The sequence below is a fragment of the Equus przewalskii genome, chromosome 23, assembly GCF_037783145.1.
Source record: "Equus przewalskii isolate Varuska chromosome 23, EquPr2, whole genome shotgun sequence".
Classification (NCBI taxonomy): domain Eukaryota; kingdom Metazoa; phylum Chordata; class Mammalia; order Perissodactyla; family Equidae; genus Equus; species Equus przewalskii.
Window position 1 is genome coordinate 18,825,074 of NC_091853.1, and position 18,791 is coordinate 18,843,864.

An 18,791-nucleotide genomic window follows, 5' to 3' on the forward strand; every position below is an offset into this window, starting at 1 on the left:
AATAGCCACAAACACATAAATCCTGATGGATTTTTAAGTTGGTTCATTTAGTAGTCATAAACAAGGTGCATGTGGCATCGTACCAGATGTTAACTATTTGTATCTTTATTGTTTCCAGAAGCCCCAAAGTTGATCGTAGTTCAGAGTGAGCTCTTGGTTGCCCTTGGGGATACAACAGTGTTGGAATGTAAAACCTCTGGGGTTCCTCCACCTCACGTGAAATGGTTCAAAGGTACATTTCTTAAGTATGTTCATGTCTTGTTCACTTAGTTTTGTTTTCTCTTTTAAAAAAAATGATTTGTTAAAAATTTGTTTTGGTGTATGACTTAGCATCCCCATAAAATGTGTTTATGATCTCGCTGGAGACAGTCGTTCAAAATTCTGAACTCTGAATTTCGGGATTTGACATCTGGTGTGGATTATAGGACCGTGAAAATCAAAGCAGGAAAAGTTCGCTCTGCTAATCCAGCTGAACATTCTCTTTGTTAGTTTAGGGTTGTTTCCTCCAGAAAATTGTCCAAGAATACTCAGTTAACGTTCAAAATAGCTTCACTGATTTCACTTCGCTTTTCTTAGAGATCATGGCTCTCACTGTTAGGAAGTTTTCTAGATTCTCAAGGACTTTCTAGAAAGTGCTCAAATAAAGACACAGTGAAGCTTACAATTGAATGACATTTGTAATTGCAAGACAAGTGTATTTGATGGTCAGCTTCCTCATGCATGGTAGATGTTTATTTCAAGTATAGACATTATCTGCCTGTATTTGTAACGTAAAGGTTACCGTTTTGTGATTCTGGAATAGAATAACAGTAATGTGGTGCTTGTTCTTAATGAGAAAATACTTGGGTCCTGGTCCAGGGTCAGATGCTGACAGTAGATATCTGTGTAAAATGTTCTGCTTCTGCTTCTGTCTCAGTTCTTCCAGTCCATGAGAAAGAAGAATTCCCAAAAACACCCGAACAGGAGGTTGCTAGGATTATTGAGAGGCTGTTTGCAAAATACTTTTTAATCTTCAGATGAAAAATGCTAAATAGTACAAAGCACCATTGTTGTGATTCTGTTTGTTAAATCACAGGCATTCCCATGGCAACGAGTTGATGTCATAATCACAAAATTATGAATTCACTTTGGGTTCAAACTCTTGGGGAACATGAGGTGAAAAAGAAAGACTTTATGTAGAAAACAAGCACTTTTAAATAGCACAAATCAAAAACAGGGAGGGAAACTAGGAGATAATTCCATTTTCATGGTTTTCCATGTTAAATGATTTTTAGTCTTCGTGTTTTCTCTGATAAGAAAGCATTTCTGGATTTGCTTCTTAATTAAGTGTATTTCAGCTAACATAAACTAATTCTAGTTATTTAAAATAGTTAAATCTTTGAACTACAATCAAAATAATTTCAAACTCACATCATAATTAAATAAATCCAGAAAGAAATGTGTATAGAGGCAATAGTTCTTTTTGTAAATGTCAGTCAGTAGTTTGTGTTACAAATAAAAATTTTAAAAAGTAATGGAACCTGCTGATTTCTTTGCCTGTAGATAGCAGTCACACAGAAAGGCTTTTGTTCTCCCACGATCAGGCTATCTTCCTGAATAACTTAGTTTTCACGTCAGCCTTGGTTTCACAAATAGCTTGGAAGCTAATGAAGGAGTTAGGGATCCATGCAGCCACCACGTGGAAGATTCTAGAATTGATTTGCTATTAGTTCTCTCAGGCATAGCTGTTGGAGTTCAACAGGCCCAGTAAATAATATCCCATTTCTCTGTCTGAGTTATGAACCAACAGAGCTAGAATGCGGGCATTAAACACTGACAGATCATATTGGAGGACATACTCCAATGTTCATTAACAATATGCAGAGCTGCCCCGGACCCCAGGATTAGGCCAACTTACTCTCCCAGTCACAGGCAGGCAATTTATTGCATAAACAGGGCCTGGATCATCAAGAGCAAAACAGGAGGACAAGCTCTTCTGCATGCAGACTGGCTCCAAAAAGAAAGGGAAAGGAGGCAGTCAGGCCTTCCTTTCCCACCTCTGCTGGGGATGCGACATCGGGAAGGTCGGGAAAACCTTACCTTATGGAAAACACAGGGTGAAGAAGAGTACTTACCCTAACCATAGAACAACTTTTTCTTCATACTCTTTTTTCAGGCAGTTCTGATTGAATAAAGTAGGTGGTTATTTATTTACTTATGGTAAGAACTCATGAGATCTACCCTCTTGACAAATTTTCAAGTGTACAGTATTGTTAACTGTAGGCACTATGTTGTACAACACATCTCCAGGACGGATGCCTCTTGTGTAATTGAAACTTTATACCTGTTGAAAGAGAACTCTCCATTTCTCCTGCCCTCCAGCCCCTGGCAACCACCAGTCATTAATAAAGTGTATTCCATGCAGACCAGCAGAGAAAAGGAATGCCATAAGTACAAATGCCCACCCTAATTTTAGATTTTTCGTTTTTAGAAATGGGCAACATAAACTGGGTTCAAAGAAGAATCAGGAACACTATTAAAATGTTACATAAAGGATATTTCTGGTAAAATAGTAAAGACATTGGATTTGTTTGTTTAGATCAGTGGTTCTTAAAGTGTAATTAGTCAGGAATCCTGGGGGTTGCCCACAGTTCTTTTCAGGAAATACATGAGATTCAAAATTATTTTCCTCATGATACTAAGATGTTATCTGTCTTTTTCACTCTCATTGTCTCACAAGTGTATAGTGGAGTTTTTGGAGGCTGAATAACATGTGATAGCCAATAAAGTGAGTGCAGAAGCAAATCTCAGCACTCAGCTGTCTTCTATTAAGCTAGACATTCTAGAGATTTTCAAAAATGTGAAACAAGGCCACTCTTCTCACTAAATTTCTCTTGTTTTGGGAAATATAATTATTTTTTCATAAAATATGTTCATTATTTTGTTATTATAAAATAAATACATATGTTTTTAAATTTTTCAGCTTCATTTCTAAAATGCTAAACATGAGTAATTATAGTCCACTTAAACAAAAACTCATCAAAGTCCCCAATAATTTTTAAGAGTGTAAAGGGATCTTGAGACAAACATTTTCAAGAAGCACTTGATTAACATCAGCTATTTGAAAGAATTTTATGCCAGGAATAATGATCTCTCTGTTAGTCTTTACATCCACAGAGGCCAGAATTGAATTTAAACTACAGGAGAAAGAGAACCCTCCTCAGTGGTAATAATTATTAAATACCAGAATAGAATGTCAGGAAAGTTTATATATTTTACTATGTATAACATTGTTCTAATCTTATCTCATATTAAAACTAAATAATCTCTATTTCATTTCCATCTCAAAGTTTTGTATTTCCCTATGGCTTCTCAACAATTTGATGACTAATTTTTCAGTAGAAATCAAGAAAGGAGAGGGTTTTTTTTTATTGCAGTAACATTGGATTATAACATTATATAGCTTTCAGATGTACATCATAATATATTTCGAATTCTGTGTAGATTACATCATGTTCACCACCCAAAAACTAATTATAGTCCATCCCCTCACATGTGAGCCTAATCCCCCCTTTTGCCCTCCCCCCTGCCCCTTTTCCCCTCTGGTAACCACCAATCCAATCTCTGTTGCTATGTGTTTGTTTGTCGTTGTTTTTATCTTCTACTTATGAGTGAGATCATATGGTATTTGAGATTCTCCCTCTGACTTATTTCACTTAGTATAATACCTTCAAGGTCCATCTATGTTGTCACAAATGACCGGATTTCATCATTTCTTAAGGCTGAGTAGTATTCCATTGTGTATATATCACATCTTCTTTATCCATTTGTCCCTTGATGGGCACCTAGGTTGCTTCCAAGTCTTAGCTATTGTGAATAATGCTGCAGTGAACATATGGTGCAGGTGTCTTTATGCCTTTGCATTTTCAAGTTCTTTGGATAAATACCCAGCAGTGGGATAGCTGGATCATATGGTAGGCTTATTCTTAATTTTCTGAGGATACTCCATACTGCTTTCCATAGTGGCTGCACCAGTTTGCAAGGAGAGATTATTAAAATGTGATCAAAATGCATACTTGATTAAGGCAGTGTTTTCCAATTTATATTTTGTTTCATTGTTGCTACGCTTTAAACATTTTTATTTTGAAAAGAGCTACTAGCAAAAGAACGTAGCTTTATTTCATCTTGTCATGTCCTCTGACATAGAAGAAAAAAGGGAGAAGTAAATTCCAGAAATCTAAATGCATTTTAGTCCAAACATTTCAATACTGATGAGCAGCTAGGTCACATTGCATCCTCCCTTAGTGGGAGGAAAGTTTATGTCAACATCATCTGCCTTTATTTATGAAAATTTCCTGGAGGCACATCGACGCAGCTTTAGTTGCTTCTCTCATTCTCGCTTGGTATGTAGTAGCAGACTTAAAAGGATGATTGGGGTTTTAAATATTGGAATGCTGAAAAATACTTTATTTTTGGCATTGACGATTGCTAACGTAATTTTTTTGTTTTTAAATTTATGGCTCCTTTGACTTCTCCTCCAAAAATGATAAAAACAAAAACAGAATTGTCTGTTTGTTGCCCTGAGTCTGTTGGTTGGTGCTTTTTATAGCATCCTAGAGAATGACTAGCTCTGAGGTTCTCTTTGCCTGTTAGCAGCTAAGGGAGTTACTTCTATGCTTGTCAGGCCCAGGGCACATGGCTAGGCTAATATGTGACATTTTGAAGAGTGCCTTTTCAGAATTGGCATCTAGGCATGCTATGAAACCCTAAGAGCAATGGCCCTCAAACCTCTTGGAAGTTTTTAGGACCCTCGCAAAGAGTTTGATGTCACCCTTTACAAAAGCAAACAAAAAAGATACGGCCACTGAGCTGACATTAAACATCCAGTATTAGGTATTTTTTTTGAGACTGGTCATCTCAATTAAGTCCATTCTTAGGAGAGCAGACACCCTGGAGGAGGGGAGGCATAAGGCAAGGTCAACTTAACTTACAGATTTGTTGAGGCCTTGCCTGCCTTCAAATAGAAGTGGTTCTCATGGGTTTTGAGGTATTACAAGGACGTACAGCATAGACAGGTAACTCAGACATAACTAATCTTTCTTGGGTCATCCCATCATCACACTGAGGTCAAACTCAATATGCAGTTCCATCCCCCACACGTTTATACCCTACTTGCTTCTAAAAACCCCATAACTCCAACTTAAAGAACTTTAATGAATAGTAGTGATTTAGATTTAGTAGATGTATATCCTGGGAGATTTACGTAACAACACCTCTCTCTGGCCATTGTCAGAAGTTTCTCATCCATTCTTTCTCTTCTGCCAACAAGCTCGTCCCTATCCTCTGCAGCCAGCTGTGGTTCCTTCTTCCCCAGCCACCCTTAGAATCCTCTCAGGCAGCTTACACCTCTTGCAAGACAAAGTCGAACTGATAGCATTCAGCAAACCAAAAACCTGGTCATTAACCAAACTAAGAACACTTGTAGTCTCTTATTTCCTGGGTAACTGAAAATTCATCCTGCCACAAGATGGTAGAAACCTCTTTTCAACCTTCATCTGCCTGTTCCCTTCTTACCTAACACAGCCAGGGTGACAGCTGTCACCCTTTCCCTGTCGCCCGGGTAGCTTCGAAGAGTTCGTTCATATTTAGGTCCATATACAATGGGAAATATTTGTACATAATTCATTTGGGGCCAGATTTTTCGCTATAGGTTAGCCTGTAGAATTGTACAGACTAATAAATCATCTCAGTGCCAAGAAACACTTCATTCTTTCATTGCATGGACATTGTTAAAGCATCTACACTGTGCTAGACACTTGTATTTAAAAATTTGCGATCAATTTTCCTCAGAAGTTTTTACATTAAACCAATGGCAGAGTAAACTATGTAAATGCTTTAATGTTCTTTCCTTTGTTTGACTTAGGAGATCTTGAGCTGAGGCCCTCAACATTCCTCATTATTGAGCCTCTCTTGGGACTTTTGAAGATTCAAGAAACTCAGGATCTGGATGCTGGTGATTATACGTGTGTAGCTGTTAATGATGCTGGAAGAGCAACTGGCAAGATAACTCTGGATGTTGGCTGTAAGCATCCCAGCTCTGATAGACAAATTTGTTTTGAAATTGATCTGCTGTTTTTCCCTGCTAATGACTTTGGAACAGTTAGATGGAAATATTTGTCAGAATGGCAAAATTAGAGTTAGCGTTTCCGATTATTGATAGAAAAACGGTAGTTAGCATTTATCATGTGCTTTCCATGTACTATGCTAAGAACTTTTTATATGTGTTATCTCATTGAACCCTCATATCAATCCTAAGTAGAGGATATTATAATTATTTCTGTTATATAGATAATGAAATGGAGGCTTAAAAAGTCTAAGCAACTTGACCAGGGTCACAGAGCTATGGAGCGGCAGAGCCTCGATATTCGAACTCAGGATGTCTGACTTCACAGACTGCGGGTTTCACTGGTATACCACCTCTTGACAAACATTTTCCTATCAGGAATCATCCATTCTGACACCAAATTTCTAAGTATTAACATCTGGAGGCCAGAAATTAGACTTTGGCCCTAGACCATAAGTTGGAGATGTTGATGACAGTAAAGGTAGCAGACTGTGCTTTTTACTGTTTTTTTTTTTTTTAAATTCACAAGCAGTGACTCCTCAGTGTATAAAATAAAGAACTAACTACAAATAAATGTCAATCACAATGTGAAGGATACAGCATGTGCATGACAGTTATAGTCGGATTACTCAAGAAGTTTGGTCCTCTCTCCTTCTTTGTCTCTCGATCTCATGTTTCCTGACGAAAAATAAATTCTACACACTGTGGTAACATGAAATAAAACAGAGCTTGCTTTGTATGAAAAAGAACCTGGCAGCTTAATTTTAACAGATAATTCAAACATTTGCATCACAAACTTGTAAAATACGACATTTCGTTACATGGTATTTTCATTTATGTATGATGATTTTCATCTCAAAGCTGTTTTTTAAGAAAATAAATAAATAAAAGTTAGGAGCTATAAAGAAAATGCATTTTTTTTTAGAATAAAGTAACACAAAATTTTAATTCTACTATCCTAATTCTTTAAATGAACATCATGGCCCTCTCGGCTTAATATTTTGTTTCATATAAATTCAATGTTTTCCTCCTTGGATTTTTTATGATCCCCTTGCCCCTGGGCTATCTGATAAACAATCTGTATTCTTGTTAATTATGTCCTTGGGGTAGAATCAACAAACCTAGAAATGCCCACAAAGACTGCTGTAGAATCTGTCTGGGGCACAGCAAGATGTGTTTGAACCATGACTAAACTCTGTGGTTATGAAGAACAGTGCCTGGGAAGTAAGACTAGAATCATTGGGTGGAGGGATCAAAATCTACCAGCAGAGTGTACGCCACAAGTCATTCTCTTAGTAATGGAGGTCCCAGTGAGGAGGGTCGCTGGATACAGAATTCTTGTTTCAAGAAATGTAAAAAATATGTTTCAATTCTCGACATTTTCTAGTTCTGCTTCTCCCTCTTTCCTGCACAGATATTTTATATTTACCTAACAATCTTTTAGAGTTGTCTGGCCCCAGAGGAGGAAGGAAGTTGTTCCCAGCCAAAAGGAAATGACACCCTCACCTCACTTCAAGATTATAGAAAATCCAAATATCTTACACGTGCTTCTTTGCTTACTTAATGCCTTCTTGATAATCTTTTTAGCTTCTGGACTTTCTGGGTTCTCTCTTCTGACTCATGATAAGCCATAGAAGGGTTGGGGCTTCCTGAGCTGGAGTGACTTGCGTTGGATTACGAAACACCATAACAATTGTTTTGTATTTATCTTTCATTCCTTGAGCTGAATTTTGTTTTGTCTTCACTCATAGTCAAGATCTTCGCTCTCTATGACCCTTTCTAAAACAACAGCTTTCTCAACTTTTATTCCAGTAATTGTCCTGATGGAACCATTAACATAAACTCAATTGTTTGCTTACTGTAACCATGATCATTGTTAACAATTGCCAAATAACTTGATATTAAAGTCAGCGCCATTCGCCTTTACTGTTTCCTCATTCACCATTAGAATCCTAAACATTGGACCCTGCAAAGTTTATGTAGTCCTTGTTTGTCCACATAAAACTATTGTTACATATTCTAGCAGATATCAGATGTAGCTGCCAAAAACCATGCAAATCACAGTTGCAGCGATGGTTGTGGTTATCACCGTTAGGTTTAAAAGCGAAGAAACAAAAGCCCTGAATTTTCCCCAGAACTTATTTAATAGTTAAGAGAATGGGCTCTGGAGAGAGACTGGCTTTTCTGCTTGACTTTTAATAGAACCTACCCGATAGGTTGGTTGTAAAGATGAAATAAGACATTGTCACCCATGTGCCTTCAGCATGTCAGTGGTTACGGCTCTTCCTCTGAAGCTGCTTAATGGGACATGTAACAAATAGATGGATATTAACTTCACAAATTAAGGGGTCATTTTGATTCTTTGAGTCTTGAAAAATAATATGGAAATGCATATATAATAGCGGCATAATATTTAATATTAAGCATTGGGCTTTTAATATGAAAGTCACTGTTTCGACTTGATTTCTTTTAAAAAGGGCTTGAGACAAGTGCCACTATTAGTAGGGCATAAAATTATTCATTTGTGTTCCAAAACTACTGGGCATAGATTTAAGTAGCTTATGACAAGAAAAACATGCTTTTATCCGTATCATGTAACTACTTGGGCTTTCTGCTTGTTTTTCTGGCTCTGTTAGTTCACATTGACAATACTAGACCAAAAAATAATAATAAAAAGGCTGTTTAATATTATTCTTGAGTTCCAGCTTCTTGTAATGAGTCTCTTTTTTCCTATTGCCCTTCTCATTATCACGGCTTTAAGTTATGGACATTTCAGGTCAACAGGGAAAGTTACCAGTGCTTTTCATCCTTTTTTAAAAGAGGTAGTGAATTGTGAAGTCATTTGGAAGAAAAGAAGATTAGCTACATCAAACAAAAAAGTGGCCTGGCAGCAATTTTATTTGCAGCATTCCACACCACACAGGGTTTGAGTCTTAGACTGTGGTTTTGTGTTTTATGGTTTGGTAGATCCAAAAACAGTGTGTTCAGCCATTTTAGGGAAGAAAATCTCTGACTAATATAACGCTAGAGTTGCCATAGTGGAGAAGGATTTAATTAACACTAAAGGAACTAGAATAATTTTGTGGAATAGGTTTTAGAGCAAGATGGCTAATCTGTTTGTAACTTATATTTTCAAAATAATGTATGCACACAGCCATATCTATCTGTAAGCGACAACAGAGCTGTACTATGCATTAACTCTGAGCAACTCTCAAGGTGCTTATACACAAATATTCAGGAGATCACAGAAGAACCAGCATAATCCTGATGGGCTATATGCAGAAGCCAAAACTGAAATTAACAAGAGATATGTTAAACTCCAGAACTAAGATGTAGTAAATTAGCTCTACTATATTTATGATCAACGATAGTTAATATTTGGGTGATTCCTACATGCTAGGTGATTAATAAAGATCCCCTCTTTTAACAACATGAGTTAAAAAATGTTATTATCCCCCTTTAGTTCGTGGGGAGATTTAGACTGGGGGAGGTAAAGTAATTTTCCAAGGTTATAGGCCAAGAAACAGTGGAATTGCCATTCAAAACCACTTACTGGTGTAACTTCTGTAAGCAACACAGACTCCTCTGTACGAGACCTGTGTCTTGTGCTACAATCACTTCTACCCCCTTTCTCCCTAGTCTCGTTAATCTGTTTACCATCCACCCAATATGATTCACTTGGAGTCCGAGTTGGCCACACTTAGGAGTAGGAAGTATTTAAAAGCCTTCTTGGCTAGAGTTGGGAGCCACTTCGTTTTTGAGATTTGCTTGTCACGGATGCTGTCTTGGCTGCTTACCTAGTGCCTGGTACTGTCATTTGCCTTGTTTTCTGGCACCCGTGTGTATATTCCCTAACCTCGTGCTTGTCTTGTGCCTGCCACTGTTCCCAAAGCTTGTTCAATACAGGTGACTTCTCCTATCTTGAGTTTTATGGGCACAGCTTGAGATTTGCTTATCCTTTTTTATTCCAGTTTGCTCTTTGCTTTCTTAGTTCTGAAAATTCTAGTTGGTCTCCATTTTCACTGATGGCTATGTTCTATTGTGTCAGTAAGCTTTGTTTCTTCCCCAATACTTGGTCAATCCCAGGCTTCTGCATATCTTTTAGCTCTTCTGGAATTTATTTTCTGCCCCCTGTCCACATTCACCTGCCCACACTCTGAACCTAACACATCCTGAAAATTTTATATTTAACCTCTATTTCTCAGAAAAGCAACTGGCTCTAGAATAAATGACTACTGTCACCCCAGAGAAAAGAAACTAGACCTGACACATCTAGGATAAGCAAACAATGAACTACTTTATAAACTGTCTTTAAAATATTTGTCTATTATTTTTATAAGTCAAATTCCCATATAGATGCATTAAGAGAAATCTAAACACAGATATACTACTTCTTTTTATAAACATATTGCTTAATTGTGGTATTTACCTTAATTTTATTTTACTTAGGTTCAATGAACAAACAATGGGACTTCTAAATTTGCCTTGCTTTCTTCAAAAGGGCAAGTTTGGGGGCCAACCCGGTGGTGTAGCGGTTAAGTTTGCGTGCTCTGCTTCTGTGGCCCGGAATTTGCTGGTTCAGATCCTGGTTGTGGACCTACGCACCACTTATAAAGCCATGCTGTGGCAGGCATCCCACATATAAAGTAGAGGAAGATGGGGATGGGTGTTAGCTCATGGCCAATCTTCCTCAGCAAAAAGAGGAGGATTGGTGGTGGATGTTAGCTCAGGGCTAATCTTTCTCAAAAAAAAAAAAAAGAGCAAGTTCAAATGTACTGGATCAAAGCTGTTATCATCATAAACATTTACGTGCACACACACACTGGATTAGTGTTGAACTGTTTTAATATTGATTCAGTGATTCACAAATATCTAGCAGCCATGTGTAATGCACAAAGTACTATGTTAGTTGCTATAAAAGGTAAAAATTTGATTGCAAACATACACTCTCTAGGGAAAACACATAGTCTAATAAAAGGCTGAATGTGGCCATTGCCGTGAGAATGGTACAGAGTGAGGTCTCTGAAACCTCAGAGAGGAAAGAAATCATATCCATTTGGGACAGTAAGAGATGGCATTGAGGAGGGGCCTTTTGAACTAGATTAATGAATTGTCAATATTTCAATAGCCAGAGATCCACAGCAGACATTGTATTTGAAAGGGATGGCAGTAACACAGGGACCAAATGAGAAAGGTCAATCCTTGTTTGGAGAAGGGTGAGGAGTTCTGATGGTCCAGAGAATAGGATTTGTGTAGGGAAATAATGGGAGCTGAGGCCGCAAAGTTAGACGAAGCCCTTTAACCCAGGCTAATAAAGCACTAATGCTGCGTGGGAGACAGCTGTACATCGAGTCCCAGAATTCCCATGGAGAAGGAAAGAAGTGATCTTCTGCACCCATTTTTATTAGCTTGCCGAACAGCTTGACTATGGGCAGTTGTAAGAACCCATAGAAAAGGGAAGGCTGATAGAATGACAAAGAACTGTGACTCTGCAGTCGGATTGACCTGCTTTTCGATCCTGTCTCTACTCTTCAACTCCATGTGACACTTGGTAAACTATCTCTGTCCCAATTTATTCATGTATAAAAATGAAGTAATAGTAGTACCTACCTTACAGGAATACTGTGAAGATCAAGTGAAATATTTAATGGAAAGCTCTTAACACATTCCCTGGCTCTGTAAACGACAGTTGTAATTCCTAACCAATATTTAACCTTGACATTTTCAAGGAAACCTCCCTAGGGTACCTCCTCTTAGAGTCCTACATGAACAGCTTTCATGAATTACCTCTGGTAGTTTCCTAGATATTTCTCCTTGCCTGATGCCTCAAACATCATTTCTCCCTAAGTTCTGGGGGACATATTGGGAGCCTTGTCTATCTGGGCTTGCTGACAACATCCTTCCTGTATTGCATTCTAATGTTTTCCGAAGTGTGCCTCTGACATATTTCTAAGTCTTCCTCCCAATTTCTGTGGTTACCTGAATTATGTGGATGACTGTCTCCTTCTTATCTAAAATTTTATAATTTCTGAATCATCTCTTAACTCTGAGCTGTTAAACACTCACTAGTTTCCCTTTATCAAATACTATATTCTGTTACTTTAAGTTGTATTACTGACTCTCAAGCTAAAATTTCTTTAACTCAAAAATGTGAAAAGAGTGAAAGATATTAAGAAGCAAGAATGTGGTGTAGAACAAGGAGATAATTTAGGATTAAATACTGTTGGCTTGTTATATAATGATCCATTGAAGAATGAACTCTGGTATAAGTTAAGTTCGTTTAAAAACTTTACCAAAAGGAGTAAGTTTTGGAAAGTGTCAAAAATATTTCCTTATAAGGCAAACTTATTTATAAGTAAGTTTAAAGAGTTGAGCAGTATGATATAAACTAGAATTCAAAACAAATTTCTAAAATGAAAGGTTCTCTTTGTTTAAGGTAATCTTGATTTAAATTCTCACTCTTTTCATCATTCATTGCTTTAAGGAAATAGTTGAACTTCTTTGTGCCTCTATTCATTTATAAAGCAGAAAGGAAATATCCGCTGTTTCATTAGAAGACAGGAATACTTAAAGGGTAAATTTATAATATGTAAACAATGATATGATTCAAATTCAATCTGTTGACAGTTTTAATAATTAAGTTTTTACTTAATGTGCCTGTATACGATCCCAATGACCTTTTTTTGTTTTAAATATCTTCCAGCACCTCCAGTTTTCGTACAAGAACCTATTGATGTGTCTGTGGAAATTGGGTCAAATGTGACATTACCTTGCTATGTCCAGGGTTATCCAGAACCAAAGATTAAATGGCAAAGATTAGACAACATGCCCATCTTCTCAAGACCCTTTTCAGTGAGTTCCATCAGCCAACTAAGAACAGGAGCTCTCTTTATTTCAAGTAGGTTAAGCAAATATATTTTATCCAAGTATGTACATATATATTACACATTCATGTTTTATATATAGATATTACTTTGTTTAAATTAGTGAAATTATCTTCCTTGGCAACACATTTTTGTGTTTGTTGCATTTCACTTTAAAATAGTATTGAACTCTTATATTTGAGAATTGTCACTTGTTCTTAATGCTCGTAAGTTGATTCTGACTCCTAGTGTTGGGGGAACCCTGCCCCATCTTTTGGTGCCATCCTCTTACTGTTATCTTCCAGCACCATATTAGACAATGCCCTGCTGCTATTCATAATTTTTTCAAAAGTGGGTGGCCAGGTCCTTCTTCCTAGTCTGTCTTAGTCTGGAAGCTCTGCTAAAAACTGTCCACCATGGGAGACCCTGCTGGTATTCGAAATTCCAGTGGCATAGCTTTCAGCATCACAGCAACACGCAGCCACCATGGTATGACAACTGACAGACGGGTGGTGTGGTGGTGAAAGCGTAAGATCTTAACCACTGGACCACCAGGGCTGTCTATTGCCTAGACCTGAAAACAAATCACTTAGAGGAGATAAAAGAAAAGGAAGAATGGAAGAGGGCAATGTATTGACTAATGGTTGCCAAGTTGCCCAGATTAAATCATCTAGAAGGGAACTGGTGATTAGAAATTTAGTTCTCAGTAGTATTTTGTATTTCTGTACAAATTAGTCCAGCAGTTGATAATATGAAAAATATCTTGGTTAGAAGTAATGTAAGGGCCAGCCCGGTGGTGCAGCGGTTAAGTTTGCATGTTGCGCTTCCATGGCCTGGGGTTCGCCAGTTCAGATCCCAGGTGTAGACATGGCACCGCTTGGCAAGCCATGCTGTGGTAGGCGTCCCACATAGAAAGTAGAGGAAGATGGGCACGGATGTTAGCACAGGGCCAGTCTTCCTCAGCAAAAAGAGGAGGATTGGCCACAGATGTTAGCTCAGGGCTAATCTTCCTCAAAAAAAAAAAAGTAATGTAAGACACATTAACCAGGTGATTTGCTGAATTTTCCTTTGCAAATGAATGTTCACTGTTGCTGAGAGTGGACACTGCCTGAGTTGACCAGATGTATTTCTGCAGTTAAATACATATGGTTAACAGAGGAGTGGGAACTTTGTCACTGTTCTTTATCTGAGCTAGGGTGGAACTATTCATAACGGAAAGCTACATTTTTCTCTGTCAAAATCTTATTAATAGAATAAACTGAGCTTATTTTAGTTAAGATATTTGCAAAGATGACAATTATTTCCCTATTTAAAATCTTCTCTTGCCTCTCCCATTGCTCACAAGACAAAACCGCACTCTTTATAAGGCACCAGGCTTCCTCTTCATCTTCTGTCTCCTGACTGTACCCACACAACCAGTAACCCAGTAGTCCTCATCCTGACCGCCCCAACACCCTCTTTAATTAAAAACATTTTGTAACATCTTTTTTTTATTATCCTGAGAAAAGTCTGTATGTTTGATCTACCTACATAATAAAAATGATTTTAATAGCCAAAATTCAGGACTAAGGAAAATAAAGGAAAGTAATTTTTATTGAAATAATATACATTTCAATAGGTAAATACTCTGGCAATGTCTACACAATATGCCAACACAGTTATGTACATCACCTTGAATTTGACAGTTCAAATGTAGACTGATGCAGGAGAATGGGACGGATGACTCAAAAACTCCAAGCTGGTGAAATGATTTTCTCAAATGGTGGGCAATTCCAGCTACAATTCTTTCTTTCTTCCACTTAAACAGCATTAGGTTGTAGGCTCATATAATTATAAACAAAGTCATCAAATCCATGAATTTCTAGTGGGATCTTCAAAAGTCTTGCTGGACTTGGATAATTGTTCTTTTTGTGAATCTGCCCCATGTGTCACCTCCCTAATCTTTGCTCGTTAAATGCTAACAGACTCCCCCAGTAATTGAGCCAACTGAAAAAAAAAATCTCCCCTGAAAACCTCCAAAATGCCCCCCTGATGGTGGTGCACCATCCACTGGCGGTGCAGCTTTCCATTCTTTGAACAGACCGTGGTTTTTCAAGTCATGCTTTTGCCTTTGCAGCCCATTGGGTTTGGACTGCCCTTCCTCTATTCTTCTTGCTGTTTAAGGTACAGCTCAGATATTACCTCCTATGTGAATCCTTCCCTAACTCCTCCCCATGCCATCAGTCACCCCTGTCTCTGTGCTCCCACGGCTCATTGTTTGAAACTCCTATTAGAGCATGTGTCACACTGTGGTATGATTGTTGGTTTTTCTGTATGTCTACTCCCCTAGACTGGGAGCTGCCAGAAGGCAGTACCGTGTGTTCCACACACAGGTCTCAGCACTGTGCCTGGCACGTAGCAAATGCTCCATAGATGATGCTGAATGAGTAAATAGTCTCTTCTTTTTAGACTTATGGGCAAGTGATAAAGGAACCTATATTTGTGAAGCTGAAAACCAGTTTGGAAAGATCCAGTCCCAGGCAACAATAACAGTGACAGGACTTGGTAAGATCAATTAATGCTTAGTCACTACACTCTTCAGAATCATCAGACTTCTTTTACTGTATCATCTCTTGCCTGTGCCACTTCTTTTGTTAAAACCAGGTAAATATCTGATTACTAGATTAGCCTTCTCTCCCCCTCCCCCATTTCATATTTCGTAGGATGTTAGAACTGGGAATAACCTTAGAGATCTTCTGTTCCAAGATCCTTATCTTCCACTTGAAGAAATGGAAGTCAATTTGAATAAATTTATTAAATCTAAATATGAATACACACACACACACACACACACTAGAGTGGTGGAGTTCTTTTCTGGTTACTTTTTTTACATTTGTCATTTTAGTCTCCATGGAATTATTTTTGTATATGATATGAAGTAAGAATATAATATTGCTTATTGCCAAGTAGTAATGCATTTGTTTCAATATCCTTTATTGAATATTCTCTTCCCACTGATTCAAATACCCATTTGGTTACATGTAAATTTATATTCCTATTTCTATTCCTTGGAACTCTAGTTGTGCACTAGTACTACATTATTTAAATTATTATAGCATTTAATGTGAGTTTAAAATCTATCAGTGCTTGTTTCTCAATAATATACTTTTATAAAATTTTCTTCATGTTTTCTTTTATAGAATGTTATAATTTCTTTTATAAAATTTCCTGTACTCATCTACACATACTTAAATTTTCCAAGTAGAATCTCTTGGGGATTTTGCTTTGATTTATGTTAAATTTATTCATTAATTTCTAGAAAAGAACATCTTTACAATACTTCTTTACCATTCCATCTAGGAGCGCACCTCATTCTATGTGCCTGAGCTATCATGATGGCCTCCTCACTGATCCCCCCGCTTCCAGTTTTCCCCTTGTCCACTAAGTCCCATTCACAATTTTCAGATGAATATTTCCTGAAAATGGTTCTGATGATTCCACTTTTCTATTTATAAATGCTTTCAGCCACTCTCCATTTGTTTATTGAATGCATTACCAATGTCTTGCCTTGACATTGCTGGCTTTCCATGCCACAGACTTATTCTTTTTTATTTTCTCTACCTCTATCTTATTGCCTTTCTTCTTGCCATTCTCTCTGCTTAGGAGGTCCTTTATCTCTACCTTCCAATTCATGCTGATTTACGTTTACAAATTTGTTCCTAAAAACTCAGTTTTTTAAATAGCATAATTAGTAGTCGTCTGGGCCTATAAAAGAGTTTGCCGTCCTTTTGGGTGAAATAGAGTTGCTAGTACCTGTGCTCTCTCTGACATAGTTGCTCCGCTCATTGGAATCAGCCCTTCAGTGACCAGTGTAATTGAAGGACAACAGCTGACTTTACCTTGTGCTCTGTTGGCTGGAAATCCCATTCCAGAACGTCGGTGGGTTAAGAATTCAGCCATGGTAAGAACATTTTAAATCAGTGTATTCACATTTCTAATTTTCTTCAGTAAGAGGCAATGTATTCCAACCATTGAAATTTCAATTTAATAAACATATGAAAATACATTTTATAACTGTACCAAAACTTTTCTTCAGTCTTAATATGTTTGTGCAGTTCATATTATTTCAAATTAATAAGATGGGGAACTAGTCAATGGTGTAATTTTTATAATTTTGCATTAAATTCAATGTAACTAATAAACTCGTCAGAATATGTAAAAACTGAAGCAAGTATGAAGTTATTTTCATAACATTTAAATATTTTTATATTCTTTGCAAGACATAATGCAATGTTAATATTCTCATAAAAATTTTTTATTTTATATATTAATCTTTATTATTAACTTCAAACATTAAAATTTTTACTTTGACCTATTTAAAAATGTGGATCTATTTTGTGTTATTGTTTTCCAGTGTATAAATTTTGATTATGAAAGGATGTGAACAATTTCCACAATTCTATGGAGTTTTTCTGTAAACATGCTGTCTATGGCAATAAATTTTCATCTAGTTCAGAGAATTTTCCTTCCATTTTACAGAGTAGTTAGACTCACCTTCTTGAGTACCAATTAGATATGAATTGAATCCATGGAATAAGATGTAAGGTTCCTATTTGCATAAAAACCTGAGAAAAATTGGTATACCTCACTCAGTAGTGAATGTCCTTGGAGCATAGGATGGTACTGTTTGGGTACTCAGGTATCCTGTGATTGAGCAAAATGCATAAATGGCACAGAGTTAGAGGTGATCATTTTTAACAGAAAATATTGCCAGCCTTCTCTGACGCAGTTCCTTTGTCATACATTGTCCTCTAATACTTACATCTGTCGTTGAAAAGAGTGAGTGTTGAGATTAAGTCACATTCTCTCAGCTTGATTGAGTGCCTGTTTGCCAAAATAAAAATATCAAATGGCTTACAAGTGGGAATAAGGCCTTCTTGAAAAAAAATTAAATTAAGCCAAAAGTAAACATTACTAGGGAAATTTGGGTCCTGAGTGATAACAAAAGTTCTGAAACATGAAACAAATGGTGTCTCTATTCTTTCCCTTTTCTTTCCAGCATGTGCATAACTCTGACAGATGTTAGTAGGTGTAATTTTTGATAGTACATCAGGATGACATAAAATTGATACTGCTCTTGGTAATGTTTTATGCTCATCATTTTTCACTTAAGGGTATTAAAATATTTTATGAGGCATTTTAATAACCCAATACGAATAAAAAGCATATCTGGTTTTGGCTTAGGCAACATTGCTCTTTTAATTAAAAATGAGTTTTTTTTCTTTAAGTTGGTCCAAAATCCTTACATCACTGTACGCAGTGATGGGAGTCTTCATATTGAAAGAGTTCGCCTTCAGGATGAAGGCAAATATACTTGTGTGGCCAGTAACGTTGCTGGAACCATTAACAAAACTACCACCGTGGACGTGCATGGTAAGAGACACGCTCATTGTAATTCTTTCCAAACCACAGTCAAAGCTCCGTTCATATCTTTAAATCAAATAACTCTGTTCCTCTAGTTATAAGAAGTAGATATCTTTCCTAATTGTTATTCTTAACAAAAAAGCCTTATTTCTTGAACAATATTTACATTGTTCAGGCTGTTTCCAGATTTCCCTTTCCTGTGTACACAAGAAGACATTATTGGGAGTCACCAGCTGAGTCTAGCCAAGGGCTTTTGTAAGTGGTTTCTTAATTGATAAAAGTGAACTCAGTTGTCAAAGAGTTAGGTTTAAAAATACATTTTATTTCAGGCAAGCTGAACTTATTATACCGTCCAAATTGCCTTTTCTTTTTGGTTGTGCAACAACCATGTCCTTCCTAACGACCCCTTTGTGTGTTAGATA

The 18,791-nt window shown here is 37.0% G+C and overlaps 1 protein-coding gene across 9 annotated transcripts in view; it reads left to right on the forward strand.

The window, feature by feature from the left end:
* The window catches only part of HMCN1 (hemicentin 1), a 434,632-nt gene that overhangs the window by 208,241 nt on the left and 207,600 nt on the right, over window positions 1-18,791 (forward strand). For all 9 annotated transcript variants that reach the window (XR_011532218.1, XR_011532219.1, XR_011532217.1 and 6 more), the window contains 6 exons: window positions 119-232; window positions 5,903-6,061; window positions 12,807-13,001; window positions 15,415-15,510; window positions 16,779-16,906; window positions 18,234-18,378. Coding sequence is in view for 3 of the 9 variants with exons in the window: in XM_008514091.2 (XP_008512313.2) it covers window positions 119-232; window positions 5,903-6,061; window positions 12,807-13,001; window positions 15,415-15,510; window positions 16,779-16,906; window positions 18,234-18,378 (837 nt within the window). In the remaining 6 variants the exon portion in view is untranslated. The remainder of the gene's footprint in view (window positions 1-118; window positions 233-5,902; window positions 6,062-12,806; window positions 13,002-15,414; window positions 15,511-16,778; window positions 16,907-18,233; window positions 18,379-18,791) is intronic.